The 24,583-nt window shown below is 43.2% G+C and overlaps 1 protein-coding gene across 1 annotated transcript in view; it reads right to left on the reverse strand.

Annotated features, from left to right (window-relative positions):
• Positions 1-24,583, reverse strand: part of WWC1 (WW and C2 domain containing 1) — a 242,725-nt gene that overhangs the window by 28,575 nt on the left and 189,567 nt on the right. The window contains exons 13-19 of the mRNA XM_075601891.1: positions 17,186-17,260; positions 16,347-16,433; positions 15,888-16,080; positions 11,395-11,547; positions 10,178-10,278; positions 4,444-4,579; positions 3,810-3,971 (exon numbers count right to left, since the gene is read on the reverse strand). Of these exons, the coding sequence (XP_075458006.1) occupies positions 3,810-3,971; positions 4,444-4,579; positions 10,178-10,278; positions 11,395-11,547; positions 15,888-16,080; positions 16,347-16,433; positions 17,186-17,260 (907 nt within the window). The remainder of the gene's footprint in view (positions 1-3,809; positions 3,972-4,443; positions 4,580-10,177; positions 10,279-11,394; positions 11,548-15,887; positions 16,081-16,346; positions 16,434-17,185; positions 17,261-24,583) is intronic.

A 24,583-nucleotide genomic window follows, 5' to 3' on the forward strand; every position in this document is an offset into this window, starting at 1 on the left:
CCATCCCAAGATCTGCACGCCTTCTGCGCAGAACCAGCTGACCCAAATGCAAAGGGTAAAGTATTTTATCCTGCACCTGGATCAAAACATATACCTGTCCTATCCCATCAATGTATCACTTCCAGAACCTCCTCTGTACCTCACAGTGCCAACTCCTCCAATCTTACCCACATGCCATGCCTCCCTTTCCCCTGCTCACTGTGGAATGCACACTGTGCAACAAACTGACTTCTGGACATCACTGGGACATGGCTAACTCCCACTGACACTGCTCACCTGTTCCTACTGTAGTTCTCTTTCCTCGGTGCACTTTTCAAGTCGTGTCTTCTTTCCCTTCATTCTCATTCTCCACACTAACATATTCCCTCTCTGCCCCCAAAGCAACATTTAACTTCTCCGTTACTGGAGAGGAGTGCTCCCATTTTCTCTCCTCCTCTCCCCCTAAAATCTATACTGATGACTACCCTCTCCTACTCCTACTCCTACCCTCTCCTACTCCATACTCTCCATTCCCTTGGTCTCCATGGCACTGTCCTCTCTTGGTTCTTTTCTAATCTATTTGAACACTCCTTCAGTGTTTCCTCTGCTGGCACCTTCTCTTCTTCCCTCCAGTCATTGTTAGTGTTTTCTATGGCTCTGTTCTAGGAACACCTTCTTTTTACTCTTTACACCACTTCCCTGGGCAAAGTAATACAGATGTTCAGTTTTCACCACCACCTCTACGCTGATGATACCCAAATCTACCTGTATTCTTCTGAACTCTCTCCCTTTCTCTAGACTTTTGACACTAATTATATTTTTGTTATTTTCTCCTGGATGTCCTATAGTTACCTCAAATGCAACATGTCCAAAACAAAACTAATAATTTTCCCTCCCTCTAATTGTAACCGTATGTCTATCTTCTCTCCAACAATAGATAACTCTACTATCCCCCAGATACCACAATCCAGATGTCTAGCTATCATACTTGACATTCCCCTCTCTAGTACCTCACCAATTCCTGCCATTTCCACTTCCAAAACATATAAAAAATATGCCCTCAATCCTCACCATGCATTCCACCAAAGACTGGAGTACTGTAACCTGCTCCTAGTTGGTCTCCCCCTCTTCTGTTTGTCCCCCTTCCACTCCATCATAAATGCAAGTGCCAGGCTATGTCTGCTGCTTCACTGAGCAAATCCATACCCTGATTTTTCATACCCAGCAGAATCAAATGTAAAGTTCTGGTGCCCACCTACAGGCCCGCCAACAGGGGGTGTGTGCCGGGGTTGGTGTCCCGGGCCTGCTGGCTAGGGGGGGGGGCCCGACCGTTCCCCGAACTCTGGCCAGGCCCTGCTGCCGGTTGCGGCCAAGCCCCCAGTGGGGTTCAGTCAGGCGCTTTGGCGCTCCCCCGAAGGGGCGGGGGGTACCTGGCGTGTTTGGAGATGGGACAGGGGGGTGTGGAGCGAGTCTGGCGGTTGGCACGTGCGGGATTTCCCGCTCTCCTTGTGCGCTTCCCTCCTCGATCGGGGATGTGGGTCAGGCAGGTGCGGTTCTCTCCCGTGCTCCCCCAGTTACCGCTACCGCCCGCTGGCGGCTGTTAGAGAGGAGGGAGGGGGGGAATGTTAGGGGTGCCACTGGCCCTCCTCTGCATCCACTGCCCCCCTCCGCATTCCACTGTCTCCCCTTCGCATCCACTTCCCCCCTCCGCATCCACTAGCCCCCTCCGCATCCACTAGCCCCCTTCCACATCCACTGCCCCCTTCCGCATCCACTAGCCCCCTTCCGCATCCACTGTCCCCCCTCCACATCCACTGCCCCCCCTCCACATCCACTAGCCCCCCTCCGCATCCACTGCCCCCCCTTCACATCCACTGAACCATCTCCGCATCCACTAGCCCCATGCGCATCCACTGCCCAATCTCCATATTCACTAGCTTCCCTCCGCATCCACTAGCCCCCCTCCGCATCCACTGCCCCCCCTCCACATCCACCAGCCCCCTCTGCATCCACTGCCCCCCCTCCGCATCCACCAGCCTCCCTCCACATCCACTAGCTCCCCTCCGCTTCCACTGCCCCCTCTCCACATCCACCAGCCCCCTCCGCATCCACTAGCTCCCCTCCACATCCACTGCCCCTCCTCCGCATCCACTAGCCTCCCTCCGCATCCACTAGCTCCCCTCTGCATCCACTGCCCCCCCTCCGCATCCATTAGCCTCCCTCCGCATCCACTGCCCCCCCTCCACATCCACCAGCCCCCTCTGCATCCACTGCCCCCCCTCCGCATCCACCAGCCTCCCTCCACATCCACTAGCTCCCCTCCGCTTCCACTGCCCCCTCTCCACATCCACCAGCCCCCTCCGCATCCACTAGCTCCCCTCCACATCCACTGCCCCTCCTCCGCATCCACTAGCCTCCCTCCGCATCCACTAGCTCCCCTCTGCATCCACTGCCCCCCCTCCGCATCCACTAGCCTCCCTCCGCATCCACTGCCCCCCCTCCTGACACCATCCCCAAGGTAAGTCTGAACTTGATATGTATTGGGGTGGTTGGGGTATTTTTTATATGTATTGGGGTGGTGGGTGTATTTTGTATATTTATTGGGGTGGTGGGGGTCTTTTAAAAATGTGGTGGGGGTCTTTTTCAAATGTATTGGGGTCACCCACCCACCTATGTCACCCACCCACGCATGCAGTCATCCACCCATGCACCCACATAGGCAATCAGTCACCCGCCCACCCAGTCAGTCAAGGGGCAGTCAGTCAAGGCAGTCAGTCACCCACCCACCGAGGCAGTCAATCACCCAGTCACCCACGCAGTCAGTCAGTCACCCAGGCAGTCAGTCAGTCAAGACAGTCAGTCAGTCACCCACCCACCCAGACAGTCAGTCAGTCACCCACCCAGGCAGTCAGTCACCCACCCATACAGTCAATCACCCAGACAGCAGTCAGTCACCCACTCAGGCAGTCAGTCACCCACCCAGGCAGTGAGTCAGTCAGTCAGTCAAGCAGTCACCCACCCTGGCATTCACCCACCCAGGCAGTCACCCACCCAGGCAGTCACCAACCCAGGCAGTCAGTCACCCACCCAGTCACCCAGACAGTTGGTCACCCACCCAGACAGTCAGTCACCCAGACAGCAGTCAGTCACCCACTCAGGCAGTCAGTCACCTACCCAGGCAGTGAGTCAGTCAGTCAGTCAGTCAAGCAGTCACCCACCCAGGCAGTCAAACCCAGTCAGTCAGTCAGTCACCCTCTTCCGTATTAACAATAACAAGAAAACAGTTAAGTAAAAGTTGCGCTCTAAAAAAAAAAAAAAAAAAAAATCCGTGGCAGGTGCGCTATGGGTTGACACAGCTCCTCTCTACATTTCCAATCTACTCTCCAAGTACTCTCCCACATGCTGTCTCTGCTCGTCTCATCACCTATAGGTCTCTTCCACTCATTACATCCTCTCATTCCCACCTCCAAGACTTCACCCCATGCACGCTTCACACAGCTCAAATTTCACCTATTTAAAGAGGCCTACTCAGCACCCCTCTAACTATGCCCAGTGGGCTTACACTCCCACCTATCCTTGTGTCATTACTCTCTGGTTACTTTTAGATTGTAAGCTTCTTTAAGCAAGGATCTAATTGCCTATTGTTTCATTATATTTTAATTATATATTTAATGTTTTGCTATGCCCTGGTTGGTGCCAAATAAATAAAAGATAATAATATGAGGGGAACCTGTTGTGTTACATAAGAGTATGCTTCAGCACAAAAGTATAAATCAGTCTTATTAGCTAATATAGCTATCTGTGTTTATAATGAATACACTATTTCTTACCTGGCAAATGTATTGGCTTTGTGGTCCAGGAGAGAACGTCTTGGAGCGTATAATAGTACTACCTCTCATGAATGGTGCCTGCATTGGATTCGCTACTCTCTTGTCTTTTGGGCGAACAGCAGAGGACTGTGCAAGGCCCTCTGTGTTTGTCTCTTTATCCATCTAGAAAGGAATTGCAGACAATCACTTGGTACAGTAGACAAAATGTAGCAGCAGTTACACCTACTGTACTCATTGCATTGCCAAAAATACAAAGTGGCAAAACAATGGTCTGCAAGATCTTACCCACTCCCTCACTCTCCTCCAAATATCAAAAAGAGACGTCATCCCCTTTAGATGATTGGAGTTTGTAGCAAGACATTTGTATTGCAGTTTATTGCTATATCGTAAGGAGGAGAAGAACTGAAAATCTACTTCTGCTTAATTCAGGTACATAAACTGTGGGAAAAGGGGTAGCGGCACTCCTCTTGTAATGATCTAACTAGCTTGAAAGCTTTTGATCTACAGTGAGAAAATTAGTGGAGACATGCTAAACCATTAAACCAGCCAAGCCCATCTTGGAAATGTTTTTAATGTCTGCAATGTCTGGTGCTGTGGGCAGCACATATTGCATGTTCTTAAACATTCTGCTCACCTTCACTGGAGATGACTCAGGGTTTGGTTGTGCAATTGAGTCTTCTGTTCCCCACGGCATATTGTCATCATATTCTTCCTCTTCTCCATTCTCACTGCCACCTTCTTCATCTTGGACAGTGTCCTGCTCCTCTTGCCTATTGAACGATGTACAATTTGCCATGTTTTGCTATTTTCAAATACAGAAACAACCCATAGTGTAACAAGGGGACAGGTATTGATAATTTTTAGGGCTACTGACGACTATTTTTCAATTCACCATGAGATGGCGCAATTACCCAACCTTCAATCAAATACAAAGCTGGATAAAAGATCAGCAGTAACACACTACAGTACTCAAGCAATGTACAATAAAAGCAACATGTTTTGTTTTGTAATTTAGATTTCTTTCACACCAATTATTTGAACCGTCTTACTGTGTACCATTTTGCATCTCAAATACTGTAAAAAAGAAATCAGAATTTATTGAATTAATTTCTGTATATGTGTCTTGTAATTTGTTCTACTAGAATTGTTGAAGGCTATATTAATTAAAAAGAGATATTCGTATATGTCTATATAGGAGGCATCCCAATACAAATACATGACAGTGGAATTCAAAGCTGGGTGCTCCATATTGGAGAAAGATAATAGCACCATTGCTTTTTATTCAACATTGTGGTTTCCTGTAGAGCCTTTGTCAAGAAGGTCAAAATGTTGACTGCATTTTATCTCACCATGAAGTGCTTCTTGCACATCTTGTGATATCTTGTACATGTATAGAGCTTTTAATGCCTTGCTGGTCTCTTCTTCATGTCGATAAAAGACCGGTGAGCTCTCAAAAACTCTATACACACAATTACATGTATGGGGGAACTCTCTTGTTAGTCCACTGAAAGGCATCAACCTACAATGCATCCATACGTCACCAGGACCAGAACAGCTACTTGAACTGTACACATTTGCTTCACTAAATAATAGCTGATTTCATGATACATGACTGATATACTGTAGATTTTGCAATATTCAACCTCACTTCTTTTTCAACTGACTTTAAATTAAAAAAAGCCTGCACATTCAATATTGCAGATTATTGCATAATCTAAGATAATGTTACATTATAGGTCATACAGTATGTGTATATATATATATATATCTATATATATATAGATATATAGATATATATATATATATATATATCTATATATCTATATATCTATATATATATAGATATATAGATATATAGATATATATATATATATATATACAGTGTTCGACAAAGCTATACATCTGCACGCCCCGGGCGAGTGGATTTAATATCGTGGCGAGCTCCTATTGGCCTAAGCAGCACACGTGTGGTACAAGGTGGCGAGTAGATTATTTTTCTCGGCAAGTAGATTTTTGGGTGATTTGTCGATATATATATATATATATATATATATATAATATATATATATATATATATATATATATATATAGCACCATTAATGTACATAGCGCTTCACAGTAGTAATAAACGTGACAATCATATAAATAAGAAATAATACAAATAACAGATCATGGGAATAAGTGCTTCAGACATAAAAGTAACATTTCGGAAGAGGAGTCCTTGCTCCGAAGAGCTTACAATCTAATTGTCTAGTATATTAAGAAGTGCTACTACTCTACACTTTCCATGCTCAAAGACACATTATGGTCCAATTTAAGATAATGAGCAATAAATTGTAATATTTACTAAGCTGCGTTACCCCACAGACTTTAATGGGTATAAAAATGACATATTTGCTCCGGTAGCACTGCTTAGTAAATATGGCACACAACATTCATTTAGCATAGTTTTTCAATAGAGACTTTCCATGTTCTGTTGTTTTTTATTTCAAGTCATTTGAAAAAGAAGGTAAGGGTTAATATTGCAAAAGCTGTGTCGGTCATTTTTAGTAAGAAGTCTATGCTAGTAAACATTGTACAGATGATGTATAAATCATTTTGGATTTACGCCCATAATTACCAATCAATCCTCTGCCATAAGACACCTTCTGATGCTGGAAGACCCCGTACTGCCCATTAAAGTCAATGGGTTGTATGGTGTATTCCAGTGCCAGAATATGTAAATATGGCCCAAATGTCTTTGCTGTTAGTTTCCTGCATTAGTAGGGAAGGCCCCTCCGGCAGAGACTTGGATAAAAGATTCGGGAGTATTGAGGGTTCATTAAAAAAAAGTTCCTGCAAAGGCTCAACATAGATTTTGTTTCCTGCCAGCCGAGATGCATATTTCATGGAAGTGTGGGCTCTAATACCATACAATCGCTTTATGTTTGAATATCTACAAAAGCTGAAAATCACACCCACAAGAACTTCTTAAAACTACAAAACGAAGATCCTTAAAATAACTGTAAAAGAATCAACAGATGCAAATTAAATAATGTGACAAAGAAGGTTTACTCTAATGATGACTAGAATTATAGGTGAAATAATAAACACAGTAACACACTAGATTAGGTTGAAACAAATGCATATGTCCATCGAGTCCAAACTTTGTTTAGTTCTAGATTCAAATTAAGTAGAGAAAATATTGCAAATAACAGCTATGTTGAAAGTAATTTTTTAAAGCTCATCAGTCACATTTATTTATGTCCCCCCCCCCCCCCCAATTCTGGGGGGAAATATTGCTCCAGTTCTTTGATACATCTGGTGTAGTTTTTTGCCCAAGAACTGCACTTTTGCTTTGATACATATAGGCCTTTGTATTCTCAGAGAATACAAAGGCCCATATGTATCAAGGCAAAAGCAATATATATATATATATATATATATATATATATATATATATATATATATATATATCTATATCTATATATACATGTAGAGGTATCAGTACCGTGTTAGCCGAGCTTCAATAATCAAAAAATAAATAGATGATACCGTTCTGTGGCTAACGAAATGCTTTTATTTGTGCGAGCTTTCGAGATACACTGATCTCTTCTTCCGGCGATGTTACAATGAATGAAGCAAGGATTACTTAAAAACAGTGTCTCTTGGAATGTTATCTGTGCTGGTCCTTCCCCCGGTGTGGATGTGTTTTATGGCTAGAGGTGTCAAAGGGTAACTGAAAGCAAGTGAAGAAAGAGTGTGTATGTGTATCAGTGTGAATAAAAATGAATGGAGAGCCCACAGTATAAACAGTGCTCTACACAAGGTGTGTGTGGAGTGAGAGGGGATATAAATGGTGTGGGTGGGTGTGGAAATGTGAGAGTTTGTAGCACAACTAAAAGTGTGTGTGGATACTATGTGGTCCCTATTGGTGTATAGGGATGGAAAAATAAGGAGTATTAGTATGTGTGAGAGACAGCTGTGTGTGCATACATATAGCACAGTATGTACAGACATGGCCTTTAGCGCTCATGGGAAGAGAGTTCGCTAGTGTCAGTAATGACTCATAAAATTTCGATCTCTGTTTAGGCCACTGCTAAGTGTCCCGAACAGTTGCATAAATTTGTATTCATGCAACCGTCTCTCTTTCGGGGTTTTAAGATTACCTTTGAGTATGGCAACCCTCAGATCGTTCATCTTATGGCCAGAGTCAGAGAAATGTTCGCCAACAGGACTGTCTCTTGTTCCGCGTGTGATGCTGTGGCGATGCAGGTTCATTCTCTTGTTTAGCCCCTGTCCTGTCTCACCTATGTAGTAGCAGCCCCCCTGGGCATTTCATGCACATGATGAGGTACACATTGCTGGAGGAACAGGTGAACCCTCCTCTGATTTTGTATTCCCGATTCTTGTGTGGTATTTGTATTGTGTATTTGAATACAAATTTATGCAACTGTTCGGGACACTTAGCAGTGGCCTAAACAGAGATCGAAATTTTATGAGTCATTACTGACACTAGCGAACTCTCTTCCCATGAGCGCTAAAGGCCATGTCTGTACATACTGTGCTATATGTATGCACACACAGCTGTCTCTCACACATACTAATACTCCTTATTTTTCCATCCCTATACACCAATAGGGACCACATAGTATCCACACACACTTTTAGTTGTGCTACAAACTCTCACATTTCCACACCCACCCACACCATTTATATCCCCTCTCACTCCACACACACCTTGTGTAGAGCACTGTTTATACTGTGGGCTCTCCATTCATTTTTATTCACACTGATACACATACACACTCTTTCTTCACTTGCTTTCAGTTACCCTTTGACACCTCTAGCCATAAAACACATCCACACCGGGGGAAGGACCAGCACAGATAACATTCCAAGAGACACTGTTTTTAAGTAATCCTTGCTTCATTCATTGTAACATCGCCGGAAGAAGAGATCAGTGTATCTCGAAAGCTCGCACAAATAAAAGCATTTCGTTAGCCACAGAACGGTATCATCTATTTATTTTTTGATTATATATATATATATATATACAGTGTTCGACAAACCTATACATTTGCTCGCCTCGGGCGAGTGGATTTAACCCCCGGGCGAGTAAATATTGGCCCAAGCAGCACACGTTTGGTACTAGGTGGCGAGTAGATTTTTTTGTGTGGCGAGTAGATTTTTTGATGATTTGTCAACCACTGTATATATATATATATATATATATATATATATATATATATATATATATATATATATATATATATATATATATTGTGGTGACATAGTCCCAGGATAGTGGGAAGCTTTCTGCCTGATTTATAGAAGAAAGTGCAGACATAGTGTGGATGTGATCCGCCCAACAGATTCACAGTCATTAAGGCTGGTTGGTGGATAGGAAATTCATACCAGACTTTACAATGGTTCAGGACTATATTGCAGTTAGGTTTGCTGCTTCACTCTCTCTTGGAGCCTGGAGGCTGGGAGGACGCTGCTCCACAGGATCCAGTTCAGGGTAGACGCCCCCCCCCCCCCCCCACGTGTTGCAGCATCTGAGGATCTGTTGGGATGCTGTCCCCATCTGACAGTTAAGGACTCAATGTTATATCTGTGTGCTATTTAAAGTTGGTAACTGGCTTACCCAGCCAACATTGCAGATAGGGATACTGCTGCGCCCGCCTTTAACCTGCTACTTGCCCACATTTATCCGGGCAATATCTCCGTTTCAAGCGGAGTTTCCCGCGTGGCGGCCGCATTCATCAGATAAGCGCTAATGGCGCTTATCATTGAAAGCGCCCGCGGCGCGGGAAAACTTAAAAAAAAATCCGCGCGCTGCCGCGTTTTTAAAAATCCCGCGGTGGCAGCCGCAGGAGGCTAAAGGCGGCCGCCACTGTATGCATGTGAGTTAGACTCTTGACAGGAGTAGATGTTTGTTTTTATGATTTATTTTGTTTATTAAAGTGACGGTGTTTAAAATGTTTAGTGTCACTAATGGAAAAATAAACCGCTGAAGGTTGAGGGCTGAGTGCCCCTTGTGTGTATACACGTGTTTGTCCCCCTTTTCTACAAATTAAACCCTAACACTGAGTCACGAAGAGCCTGGGCAAACGGCAGCGCTACACAAAGGGAGTAGTTTGCCACAAAAGATATTATATATATATATATATATATATATATATATATATATATATATATATATATATATACTGTATATATATATATATATATATAAAATATACAATCTGCTGAGAAATCAGAGATACAATGTAAGCATATCAATACACATCTATAATAGTAATTATTATAAGTACAAGAAATTATTATAAAGACTTCAAGGCAGTGCAAAGCTCAAGTGTGAAGAATCAATATTTGTCACTTACCAGTTGTCCTCGTCAACTACAGTGGTTCTACTTTCTCCAAGCCTCCTTTCTACAGCCTCTAGTTCAACAGCAGTCTGTTCTAGAAGTGCACACACAGAGTCCTGGAGAAAGACAATGTTGTCAGTTCTAAATTGTATTTGCCAAGGTGTTTGTAATCCTAATTCTCAGAGATGCACAGAGCACATTTCAGTAGGAATTTCCATCTCTCCGGCCATTTAATAAAGTCAGATGTGGTCAATTACACATTTAAGGACTAAAAAATACCATTAAACACCTTATTAAATAAACCTTATTAAATAAGGGCTTTGGTCGGAAGTTCCAGATCTAGAAAGTAAACTCCATGTTGACTGAAGGTAAATAAATTGAGGAATTTCAACCAATTTCACACCCTTTGTGTTACTAATGCTAAATGTTATATTGCATCAAAATGCAGTGGTACAGTATAATGTTTTATTTGAGAGTACAATCATATTAATCAAGGGAACTCCTTGAAATCCATTTTTTAAAGGTTCCCATTCTTCTACACCTTAAATAAGCTTCTAAATATTGTCATTGTTTCCCAAGCACATGCCAGGGAACAGTGCAAGAAAAAAACGCTTGTATAGTTTAGTGAATAAGGCGAGAAGTGCCAGTTTTCAACTTCCATTTTCTTGTGAACAGTGATTTTCCGAGAGCTTTAAACTGATGCATTAAAAGAGCAATCCACCCTAACTAACCTTCATTTATTTTACAGGTTTGGGACCATGTTGAACTCCAGGATCCCCCTGTTGGTTCCCGAGATTCTTCCTGGGGAAGTTACAGGTATTACTTCCTGTTTTTTAACGGGATTTAAATGGCCATCCAATAGGAAGCTACAACTGATGATGTTGCAGCTTCCCATTGGCCCGAGATTTGGCAGCCATTGTGTTTACGCTGAGGGATTTTGAAATCTGGTAATTTCACCAGTAAGCATCTCAGGAACCGAGTAGCCCCCAGAGCTCAAAATAGTAGTGTTTGGCTCAGGGGCACTAAAAAATTAAGACAAAAAAAAAAGTAGGAAAAACTGCTCCCTTTAAGCAGCTGTACAGCCACACTGGCTTAATAAAGTGCCAATAATGTACTTCTGTAGAGTTTTGTAGTTCATTTAGTGTTTTTTGCCGATTTTCAAAAGGCGTTTGTTAAGTGGTTACAAATCTTCTAAATGAGTTAACCCCTTTATGATGTGGTTTCTTTCTTACCAAGTTTTCCCCGCTGGTCTCTTCTGAACATGCTTCCCTCTGTTTATTTTTCCTGTTTTGTTTCTTCAGATACCGATAGTTTAAAAGGTTGTACCAACTGGCTTCTTTCTCTCCCGATCTAGAGACGTCAGCCAAACTGATCTGAGCACCGCCCTGTGAAACAAAACAACTAGAGAATAAATGTTTTGTCCTGCGTTGAAGACAGAGGAACTGTTCTTCTTCACAAAAAGTTTAAGATAAACATGCTTCCTTGCCTCATTAAAAAAATAAAAAATACTGCTACTATATGCAGTGTTACACTTGTAATGAATGATCTTTGGTAGCATGCAACATACTTCCACACAATTATTATACAAGTTCAGTTTTCCACAACATATTTTAATTCTGCATGTCACAATCATATATTGGTAAATTGGTAAAAAAAAAAAAAGTGTGTGTGCCGAGCACGCACATTTTAAGTAAAACGTCTTTGTCTTTTGTCACTGTTTTGTCACAGAAATTGTACTTGTGATGGTGATGTTTTTAATTAAAAATCAAAATACAATTTCAGTGCCAAAACGCAAAGAAGTTTGATTTAGAACGTATGTTTCAGCTATTTGCACTTCTACATTTATAGTAACTGTGAATTCCTTGTGTGTGCGAGTCACTGTGTGTGTGCGCGTCAGTGTATGTGTGTGTGCATGTCACTGTGTGCGCGCGTGTGTGTCAGTTTGTGTGTGCACGTGTGTGTCACTGTTTGTGTCTTCCAAGTGTGGCGCTGGGGTGGAGGGTGTGCTCAGCATGTCCTGCAGGCTCTCTCAGCGCTGACCCCCCCTCCCTCCGGCAGAGCTACAAGGAGGCAGACGGCGGCGCTGTGTGCTCAGTGTAGGGGGAGAGAGTGTGTGTGTGTCATCCAGGGGTTCCAGCGCCACCGCCTTCCTCCTCGTTACTGGCACGAGCTGTCCTTGTCCCCCGGCCCGGAGCAGTCCCCCCTTTCTCCTCCCCCCGGTGGAGCTGCGGGGACACAGCGCCTGGATCTTGCAGCCCCCGTCCGAAGAGGAGGAGATTTCGGGGGAGCCGGGGGAAAAAGAAGTTTGGTACGGGTGTGTGTGTGTGTGTCGGTCGTCTTCCTCCTCCTCTCTGGTGACTGGTGGGAGCTGGCAACACTGACATCGCTGATGGCCTCTTCTGCCAGCAGTGACGTCACTTCCTGGACTGTACTTCCGTCACCATCAAGGCAATTTACTGCCAGGGACATTTTCAAGTGGTAGGTGCCGGCAAAGAAGTTTCACTTAAAAAAGAGGGTCCTGTGCCAAGATGGTGTAATTTTCTCCTAGATGTCGAGTATTTTCTTGGGTCAATTTGAACTGCCATCAAATCTATTCCACTTGAACCCATATTCACTAACCAGTCGTCTGCCATAAAACTGGAAAACACCTACAGCCCATTGTTATGGTTGTGCTCGCCACAAACCGGGGCCGGACCGTGTGGCTGAGGCTGGGTTATGAAATCACCGACCTTAGACCGCGCAGACTGGTCCGGAGTGCGAAGTTCATAGTCAAACAGGCCGGGTTCAGGATTGGAGAGGACAGCGTAATCGTTGGAAGAGCCAGAGTCGGAATAGGAGATGTCCAGGTAGTCGTAGTCCAAGTAGGGAGTCGGCAACAGGAAATTAAGCAGGTCCTCCTGATTCAGCGTAATTGCTGCAGGTCGGGAACGGGGTTTGCGCGAGTGGCGTCCACGTCCCATGGCGCCGGTCTAGGAGGGGGAAGGCAGACGGGGTGGGGCACCGCCAGGCAGCACCGGTAAACCAGTGCTTCAGCGCAAGAGTTCAAGCTGGCCTCTGCGAAGGGAGAAAGAGCAGCAGGCCACAGGGCCAAACAGCAACCTCTGCTAAGGGTAGAAGCAGCAGGTTTCAGGGAAAGCAGGAACTAATGCTGGAACACATCCACAGGATTAGTCACGAGAAAAACAAGCAAGGGCTTGTGGCAGAACACAGGAATGTCCAAGAAGGATTATGCTCGGTAGAGAGGGATTGTGGGAATGCAGTATTTAAAGGCCAGCGGGCCAATCCCCGGAGGAGGGTGTGAGGGCACTGCTCCAATGACTGAGTACAAGGCTAGGTTGCAGTGATAGCCCACACAGCTGCTGTTGACTGCAAAGAGGGAATTAGTGAGAACAACAGCACCCTGCAAGGCTACGAGAAAAGCCAGGAGTGGATTCCTGACACCCATCCATGACTGGTTAGTGAATATGGGTCCATTAATATGGCCCTTGATGTTTGTGCTTCTTACATATGACCCTGATATCTTGGGTACGAGATAACCTTGGAACTGTTGGATTTTATTGGCACAAACAAAAAGTGAAGTAATTACACATGTAACCTTTGATACATCCCATTATTATATTATTCCTTGCAACGTCTCCCATAATTGCTCTAATAACCACTCCCCAAATCACTCACTGACCCAAGGAAAGCAAAGTCGATAGAGATCACCAAGGTTAGCATCTAAATAATGTTATGTAGGTTTCTGTACAAAGGCAATTTTGGAGCACAATTGGAGCAGGGAGTGCTATTTAAATTGTATCAAGATCTCTACTTAATTTTGCCCCGTGTACATCAGCTTATGATTTGAGGAGCATCAGGAGGAGGAGTTGGGGAGAAGTTCCAATGATGCACAGATTAGTATGAGATGTATCAGTTTTCTCCCTTTTATTTGCATCAACAATTCCACCAAGTTTACAGCAGTATTAACGATCTTCTCTCTAATAATCTGCACCAAAAGTACAGTTTATATTGCACATTTGACACAACTGTGCAATGAGTGCATGTAAACACACTTTTTATGCCACAAAATTGTCTAATAACACAGACCCCATAATGTTTATTTGTGTCCTTTGATTCATATCCCCCTTTTTTTTAAAGATTATGCAGAGGCTGAAATGAATCTCACAAGTACCTTTTTATTAACACAGAGTCATATAGAAGATACTGGAGCTTTAATTGAAGCAGTGCTAGCCCACAGAGAACGCAACATGATAATAAATCCTATCTGTTAAACACTGTACATCCTCATATGAAGGATAGCTAAAGTATGAGGTAGCTTTGCAGTGATGTGGCAGACATAAATACTGGGATTAAAATTACACTCGGTTGGGTACAAAGAAGTCAAAAGAATTTCAGAAGTAGAATATGCAATCCAAGAATGTAAGATATTTGGTTGTATAATGATTAAGGAAACGTTTGTTAAATATCAATCTTCAATGCATTATGTTGTAATCCATACTAGGTTTATTTAGCACTAAAGGATTAACAAATATGTACAAGTTCATTTTTTACATTTAATATGCAGTCTAATATTACAGGCGCACAATATTTATATGTATACTGTATTTAGCACCATGAAAATAGTGACAGGGAAATGAATATGTTTTGGTTATTATAACACGCAATTAATGAGAGGTTTATGATGCTGGATAAAAACTACAAAAAACGGGATTTGTCAAAGAAAATTATGACTGATAAATAGACTGTTAAATAGACTGCTCGCTATATGTAAGATTTTGCATGTGCACTGCAATCATTTGTTAATTAGGTAGGGTTGTGCTTCCTTATCTTGTGAACTGGTACTGTGTAAATAGTAAATTCTATATAATCCGATGCTGCCGTTTTCGCCCTAAAATCAGAATTTTGGCTAAAAACGACCCAAAACTGTCACTTCAGAGCATTTAAAGTTTACCCCTAAATATTTACGTAGGAATGAAATGCAAACAGCATAAAATAATAGGATACTCCTTCAACTACTGCCTACACTGAGTAATTAATATCTGAAGTCATTATTTTTACACAGCCCCCTTTGATTACTGCATTTTATTTTTCATTCAAGATCAAGGACTCAGCACTGCTCCACCAGAGGGATCCACAGAGCATCACTGAGCAATAATCAGCTCAAAGTTAAACAATGCAATTCTGCTGTTGGGTACAATATGTGACGAGCGTGAAGAGGTGTCAAGCTGCACCCATGGCAACAAGAGTACATTTGTCTACATTTCAAATAAAAAGATAAAAAGGACACCCAATTAAAAGCAAAATGTATTATGTATTTGGCTATAAATATCAAAGTGGCTGTTTGAATTTCCTAGTTGGAAAGCGTGCAAAGCGACACAACCCCCACAGAGTGTACACTCCAGCCACAATGTGTTTTCACTTTTAATGACTGTTATTTATTTCACCCCTTTATTTTGTGCTATATAAAGGATCTTGTAAATACTAGCCTTAGATTTAGACGAAATGGAAGATTGTGAATAGAACCAGCACAAGTTGCATATCTTTACTTTGTGTCATTATTACACTGTGTATTCTTACGCCAATTGGACCATTAGTCAATTTCCATTCTCCTTATGATTGAAAGGTATTACTAATTCTGCTTACAATTCAACTTTATTTACACCGCAATTGTAAAACCACACAAAACTGAACAGTTATGGTAACTTGAGCTGAACATGCCCCTTACCAGACAGTCTTCCCGATGGTCGTTTTGTAGTGTGCACACATCCACTCTTAATGTCTTCTGACGTAAAGCAGCATAGGATACTGAAACCAAAAACATTTCATTGTATATGAGATTGTCTGCCAGCTCCATGGTTCTTGTTCGGAACAAACAACTTGTGCTTTCAGAACAGGGAAGGACAGCAACACGAACGTACCTAGAAAGATTACAAAAAAAAAAAAAGTCAATGTTGTCCCTAAAATTCTCTGTTATTATACTGATGATTGGAAAAGTTCTTGATCACCCCTTGAATTCTGGTGTTGATTACAAATCAGCCATTCAAAAAAGTATGACACGTTAGGAAATATTAACATTTTCAGTAAAGCAACAGCATAAAAATCCTCAGTTGTTGTGACTGAGGAGCGCACTTATTAAAATCCAAACTTGTGTGACTTCGCCAGACATATTCCTTGTCATACTTACACTTTCTGGTCCTGTTGTAACAACAAAGCAGTTGAGTTATTAAGCTGTATGATAAATATTGCAAACTGCTTGTTTTTCTCATCATACCTGAAATAAGAGAAAACCAATAGATTAGGCAAGAAGAGACACAATAGTATAATAGCAAAAGGAAGTACATTTCAATAATATATGAGGCAGTTTCTTGAAGGCCATTGTTTTTCGGCAGGAAAGTCCTTTTTCCCAATCAAGTCATCTTTTCTAACTCACCTTAGTTATAATTAATAGAGAGCTGCCTTGATACCTATGTCCTTATGCTATGGAAATCATTCAAGTGTTAGCCGAAGGAGATATGTATTTAGGGTATCCTTGTTTGGGACTTAAATAATGAACCCTCCCTTTCTTCCTTCTCTGGCACTCATCTCACTCATGTCCTTTATGAATGTCTCTATTATTATATTATTACTGGTACACGAAGTTATGGTGAATAAAAAACTGACAAAAGCACTCCACCGTACAGAGATGATACCAGCATATCACACCTGTGTGTGATTACAATAACATAACATAATAACAACAACTTTAATGTCATACATCGCTTTTCTCTCAATGGCACTCAAGACACTTCATAATTACAGTATAGTGAGTGATACGCAGCACGATATTTACAGACAGTCTTCAGACCTGCTTCAAACTCAGGGTAATTGTTTACAGTGTCACTGCCTTTACTCGCTGAGCCACTCCTTCTCCCTTATGTTCCCTTAGAAATGGGTACCCTAAGTAGGCTGGTAAGAGACAATATACAAAACAACAACATTGAGACTTTTGAGCTGTATGGTGACAAAAACTTAAAGCGTCCTTACTTCATTCCAATTTTAATCTTGGCGGCACCCACGGCCTCCGAGTCATCGGCATCAAACACATTTTCCGACAACAGCCTGAAAAGATGACAGAAGCCGTGTAAATATGTTGCACAAAGTGTAAAAGACATGAGGATTTATACATGAATGTGCCTTGGCTGCATCACTAGTACAATACTGGGGCAAAAACAGTATCAGATTAATCAAAGACAAATGACTACACATTCCAATTTGATTTTGTCTTTGCTAATTCTGCTGTTGTTTTTTTGCATCAGTTGTAACACTATTTTAATTTTTTTTGCTAGCAGTCTGTGATAAACCCCAGTTCAGTATTTAGTATTATTCTGCATTTGTATCGTCCGTGCATTCGTAGTGGCTCATTGAATTCACAAGATGTTAAGAACAGCAATGATTACACAGATTAAACTGAAATATGCTAATATATAAATATATTAGTGTGTTGTAAAGCACTATATTGCATAATAAATGCATCCGGGTTTATTGCTGTGTGAGGGTTTATTTTCAGGCTAGGCTATCACGCCATGAGAACTGAACGTAGTAGCTACGTCGCAGGCTTTTTTGCTCCTGTGGAGTTCTGAATGCGATCTAACCGGAAGCTGTGACTTCATTCCTTGCGGATTCCTATTGGCCCGCGTGACCAGATCATTTAAACTCCACAGAGATACCAGCACCCCCTACGGAGGTAAGTATCTCGGGAAACAGGGGGTCCCCAGGGCTGAAACTAAGACAGTTCAGCTCCGAAGACCCCCTGCTTCTATTCTAGAACTATTTTTTTTTTAAATAAATCAGTTCTGTAGTATTAGATACTTAATACCTTTTTTATTTATTCCACTCTTAATGCCATTTTTAATGAGTTTAAATATAATGAGCTTCCTTTGATTTCTATAGTTGGCTTTAGCACACATCCCCAGCAGTGCAAGATCTTTGTAACAATTTCCTGTTTGTAATAATTTGTTGCCAATATTCCCAGCAGTTTGAGCTGCAAATTGTAACAATAGATAATGTTACCGTAGTAATATAAGAAAACATTATAGCTGCTGAGTTACACTGACTGAAGGATTGATTTAAAACTCAAAGGCAGACATTTAGTAAATTTAGGGAAACCGGATTTTGCGGATCGGTCACGGGAGAACTAATTGATCAGCAGCTTAGGTAAATCATTTTCAATAAAGGTAATGAAATGCTGCATATCTTAAATATTTTTTAAACTGGATTGCCTCTATAAGCAGTGCGGACCCTTAATCCATGCTGTGCAATAAGACACCTTATAGCAGGGGAGTGCAATCTTTTCCCCCTGCGCCCCCCTGCCGGCTGTCCTGCTCTCCGCGTGCCCCCCCTCCCTCCTCCTTACCGTGGTTCCCAGTGCCTGGGTGTCATGACATCACGTTGCCATAGCAATGCAATGTCATTTGACCCTGCGGCGTAATCTGACGATGCGTTGCCATAGCGACGCGTCTCCAGATGCCGGCTGAACCACGGGAAGTAAGGTTTACAGAGGCCTTCGCTGCTTCCCCGGCACTTAATTTAAGTGCCTTCGAGAAGCGCGCGGGGCCTCTATAAACCTTGCGCCCCCCGCAGTTAATCTCACGCCCCGCCCCCCAGTTTGCGCACCGCTACCTTATAGCGCATTCAAATGAATTAGGCACAAGTTGACTTCAAGCTTAGCACCACTTAGTTCATTTGTCCCGACGTTTTCACGAGCAAAGGAAAGACAGCGTCACATCATATTAAACAGGATTCATAGGGGCCTATTCCCTAAACGTCGATAAGCACATTAATGCATTATAAATGTCCTTTTAGTACGTTATTGCATGTGTAGCTATTCACAAAGCTCTGATAACATGGCAATATTACTCTAAAACGGCTTTTTACCGAGGTATACAGTACCACCCTGGCTATAATAAGCCGTGCGGTAGCTGAATCAATGCCCAAACGCACATTTTTTTTGCCAGCAACTGCAATTCTCTAAACTCCGATATGCATATCATATTATAAAAACTTGCATTCTTTTCTCGCAATCTAAAGGGTGGCGAGATCAGAATTGCCATATGCATAACAAGGAGTTTCTTTTATTTTTACTGCATAGGATTGATTCCGGATTCTCCAAGGGTCCCCGCGGGTCTCCGAGAGTCCCCTCGGGCGCTTATCAGAATTGCAATATGCGTAGCAAGGAGTTTCTTTTATTTTTAATGCATTAGATTGATACTGGGTTCTCCGGGGGTCCCCGCGGGTCTCATATGGACTTTATTCTATGGATAACCTTAAGGCAACCTCCAGACATTAAATGACTTACAGTCTTGAAAAGTTATTTCAGAGAACATATGTGGGTTGAGCACCATTTCACACCGAACTTTACTTAATTGTCAAATGCTTGTTTTTATTTAAATGTCATGTGTTTTATTTTGTGCCTATTTTTTTTAGCTTGTCCATTCAATGCCATTGTGGCCATATTGGGGGCATGGTTTACCACTGTGACAATCAATGGGTAGAGGGGGTGAGGCGTGGGAGTAGTTGTCCCATGGAGGGTGGTTAGGCCTCCCGGAATGGTATTGGGGGGGAGAGGAGTTGGGGGGGTTAACCCCTTAATTACTATAGCGGTTACTAACCACTAAGGTGATTAAAGAAGGGGTTAGTGGTGGCCAGTAGTTTGTTTTTTATTGTAATCTTGCTGCCCACAGAGGACGAGGAGGACGGCCTTCATCCTGGCAGTGCTAAGTACAACTTTAATTTACTTTATGCTGGCTTGGTAATGTTTTATTTTTTCTGGGCAAATGCGCTATTATCCAGATCTGGGTAATAGGAATGGTCCCGCCTCCAGGCTTCGCTTGCCCGGTGATGTCACCATCGCGCAGCGTGCACTCGCTATGCTCGGCACCCGTGCACGCGTGCAGTCTCCTCCGTTCCGCTGTGTAATAGGATTCACCTGCCAAGTCTCCATCAGCCAACTACAGCTATGCATACTAAGCAGTATGCTTCCTCCTCATTGGTTTGTTCTTCCTATATATGCTCAGCCTGCCCTCTTGCACATTGGCTGAGCATAACCTTGTTTATGTGCACTGTGTTCACTGCAGTCCTGCCTCCTGTCTGAGCCTTTCCTGTCTTGTCCTGTGTTGCCTGACTTTGCTTGTTCTTTGGATTTCGCAATTCACCGTTCCTGACCCAGCTTACCAACGACGGTCCGTACCTCGCCGCTCCTGACTCCAGCTTACTCACGACGATCTGCACCTCTCCAATCCCGACCTTGGCAAAAGTACCTGCAACAATCTGTACCTCTCCAATCCAGACCTCAGCAAGTATCACTGACCATCCTGACCTCTCCTACCCCTACTCGGCTACCTCGACCTATGTGCACTCCAGACGCGCCCTCGCGGCTGTGGTTGACGTTTATCTAATCCCCACCTCGGCCTCGTGGTCACGCCTTGTTTGTGGTGAGCGCATCGTTACACTTGTATAGCTTGAGTCCCACTGGCTATGGAAATCCAAACCGCTCTGCGGTGATGTAGAATCTTCCTCCACCCTCTCTGTGTGCCACCAAATCCAGGAAGTAGCAGTGAATCTGCAACAGGAGTTCCAGGGCACTCAGGCAAAAAATCCTAGATCATAAAGAAAGGGAACCCAGATATAGAAAAATAGTGAAGGCTTTATTAGAACATTAATGAAAGTGGTAGTCTCAAAGAGAATGTGTCCTCCCATGCAACAGTTGTGCTTTGACCTTGAGAAAGCGCAACTGTTGCGTGAAACGCGTGGGAGGACACATTCATTCTCTTTGAGACTACCACTTTCATTAATGTTCTAATAAAGCCTTCACTATTTTTCTAAACCTGGGTTCCCTGTCTTTATGATTGAGGATTTTTTGCATGAGTGCTCTGGATCTCCTGTTGCAGATTCACTGTGGCTTAACCCCTTCATTGCCTTAACAGCTAGTCGCTAAGGTAATGAAGCTGTTTTAATGTAAATTTTAATAACAGAGAATTGAAGCAGGGGTCTCATGAGCGGAACTGCATTAATTTCAGCCTTGTTGACCCCCTACTTCCCAGGTTACAGGCTCTGGTATGGGGTGCCGGTATTCCCGCCATGTTTAAATCTCCTGCATTGTGTAACCGGGAGATTTAAACGAGCAGGAGATACCGGCACCCCTTACCGGGGCATGTAACTCGGGAAGCAGGGGTCCCGAGGCTGAAATTAATACGGTTCAGCTCAGAAACCCCCCTGCTACAATACTCTGTTATTAAAATTGACATTAAAACTGTACGATTGCCTGTAAGAGCCGTGCACAGAGATGCAGCTCTCTCCATGCAGTTTTTCCAGGCTGCAGTTTAAGCAAACAGCTTAAGTGCGATAAGTCTTGAAAAAAAAAAAAACAAGTGTGATGTTGCATTTTTTACAAATGTGTGATTTTTCTTAGTGAATACCATCTTGACATATTTTTTACAGTGCGGTAAGACAATGCAAACCTGCTCGGCAATGCATTAAACTTATACAAAGTTTAGTTAATAGGCCCCATAGATTGATAGTATTAAGCCTAAAATGCACTGCGGGGCAAGTTAATGATGAGGTTAATAATTTTAAAATCTAGGCAATGCACTTGTTAAATAATCACCCCTAGAAATATCTAATTCTGTTTATTAAATGTGGAGGATATTTCATGACCTTTTCTCAGAAGTCCATTGTTAGATGACAATATGTTTTATTGGTACCAACATCAATGTTGGAAAATAATATATTTTCTGATAATATTTCCCTTTACTAACTGAAATGCTAGAATATTTGCCGTTCCAAATGCGTTTCTTCCAACATCTTATCCACAGTGGGTACGGCTACCAAAGGATCCCTGCAGTTTGCAGTGCTGAGAGCTGACAGTTTTTACAATGCAGTATTCAATGTACCACAACCCGTAATGTGAAAAGTATTCAGGCACTTGCTGAACCCTCTGATTTACATTTGTACACTCCTGTAGGTCAGTGGCAGAAACTCTATACCAGGTGTGGCCAACTCCAATCCTCAAGTGTCACCAAGAGGTAATCTTTTCAGGATATTCCTGCTTCAGCACAGGTGGCTCTATCAGTGGCTCAGTTATTATGACTGACTTGGTCACCCCTGCTCTATACCATTCAAATGTACAGTACCTATTTAGCGGGTACACTACATAATACCAGCTGTACCTATTAAAACAGAAAGTTTTTTTGTATGTGGTAAGCTGCATAGGTTAGGGCAGGAGTGCGCAATCTTTCTCCCCTGCGCCCCCCTGCCGGCTTTCCCCCCTGGTCGCGCTCCCTTCCTTACCTGGGCTCATGCATTCTGATGTCACGTGACGTCACGTTGCCATGGGTCACCAGAAGCCATCTGAGCCAAGGAAAGGAACCTTGCAGAGGCCTTCGACTCTCCCCCGGCATTTCATTTAAATGGGGATCACCCTGTATATCCATCTGCCTGTGGTTCGTGTAGCCGGCATGTTGGAAGTTAAACTGTGTAGGGAGACTTTATTGTATGTGGATTGTGTTAAGTGCATTTACTTGGTTCTTGGGCATGCTAGGCTGGTAATCCAATTACCCAGTCTGCACAGCCAGAAACTCGAGTTGGGCTGGTTCCAGGAGGGGACCAGAAACAATTAAGGGTGGGGATGGGCAGACTTCCTATCTGGTAGATGTTGGTACCAAGAGTGGAGCCATTGTCTGCCCAGACAGAGAGGCGCCTATCTGCTCCGGCGATAGCAATCCAGCACAGAGCAGGGGGAAGTAGGCACTGCTATCATTGGTTTATTCATAATTCCAGCTCTCCATGCCTCGGCCTCCCCATCACCCCAAGTCCAAATTGGTCCACACATGCCTCGCGCTGTGATTGCCTGCTCGTCCAGCATCTGCGCTGGGATTGAATGGTGCCCCGGCTCCATGTTTTCCTATGGAGACCGGCAACCTAGAAAAGCAGCGGACAATTTGAGATACAAAATCTCTCCTGGGCTGGAGTGCAGATAGACTAAGCGGTGGGCGATAAGGACGCGTCAGAGAAACCCGAAGTCGAGGCTGCGTGATCGATGGATGGGAGATTTTAACTTGCTTGGTTCAAACTTGCATCCAGCGCTGCCGGGACTCTGCAAATTTGCTATCTACAGAAGTGGAAGTTGCTCCAGGAAAGCCATTTAGGTGGAGCCAGACACCTGAGTGATCGGGATTCCCCCTGTAGTACGTGGAGTTGGGCATAGCACCTGTCTGCTACTTAGCATCTTAATTCCTATGGAAGCAGTAAGGGTGTACTTAGTTTTTCACATAGATTCTCCATTTTGGCTTTATTTTTGTTAAATAAATCATGACACGGTGTAATATGTCATGTGTTGTTGTTCATCTGAGGTTGTATTTACCTAATTTTAAGACCTGCTACAGGCAGTCCAAAACATCAAAAAAGGTGAAGTTTAATACTCTGTTTCGGCTCTCGCAGGAGCCTTTTTCAAGAGCAACTTAAACTGTGTAACATTCAAACCATATAAACCCTGCATCTCACTCTGGTGGTGCCAAAATTGGTGCACCCCCTGTGATATCACAGGAGGACGTGAAAAGTTGGAGGGGCTTAAGAGGCCCAAATGTTACGAAACAGGACTGTTTCAACCTGTCCTGTCAATCAGTGACTCACACTGACTGCTGCAGAACAGCTGGGTACTCTTCTTCCTGCAAGCGATAGGAGATAGCTTTCAAAGCAGACTCACTAATTGCAGATTGAGATGTACTATGGATAGAGTGGATCACACAGAGACTCTTTCGGCAGGATGTCTGTGTCACTCTACTACTGGATGATGGTGCCAACCCGGGTGAGTGCCTAGGGACTTCTTTTTTCCCCCCAGACAGATGACAAAGACTACAAATTACAGGCAAGGACACCACCCCTTCTATTGATGTGGGGACTCCCCTGCCGATTACCTGTGATGACAGATGTGCCACTGCAGCTCAGGATCCAATGAGCCTGTGCACTCATGGAACTTATAGGACTTAACTAGAGCAGAGGATGCTCCTCACTGAACTCTCATATCACTGGCCAAGAGCTACAGAAAAAAACAACATCCCGGGCTCAGACAGTACCGTTTTTGATTGGGGCTGGTGCTGCAACTGACAGACACAGTGAGTGTTACGGGGCTCACCCTGAGTGGATAATACCGCAGGCAATGTTGATCCTGATTATGGACAATGCCTCATATGCTCATGGACTGCATCGGTATAATAATACATGCATTTATTCTTGTACACTTTATTTATCTGCCTCTGTCTTTGTCCCCTTTCCCCCTCCCCTGCATCTATTGATTCCACGATCTGCACATATAATATATTTAGTTCAATTAGCTTATTATTGACTCTACTGCTACAGTAGTAATACAATGTTACGTATGTGCCTGTT

Source organism: Ascaphus truei, chromosome 5 (assembly GCF_040206685.1).
Source record: "Ascaphus truei isolate aAscTru1 chromosome 5, aAscTru1.hap1, whole genome shotgun sequence".
Classification (NCBI taxonomy): Eukaryota; Metazoa; Chordata; class Amphibia; order Anura; family Ascaphidae; genus Ascaphus; species Ascaphus truei.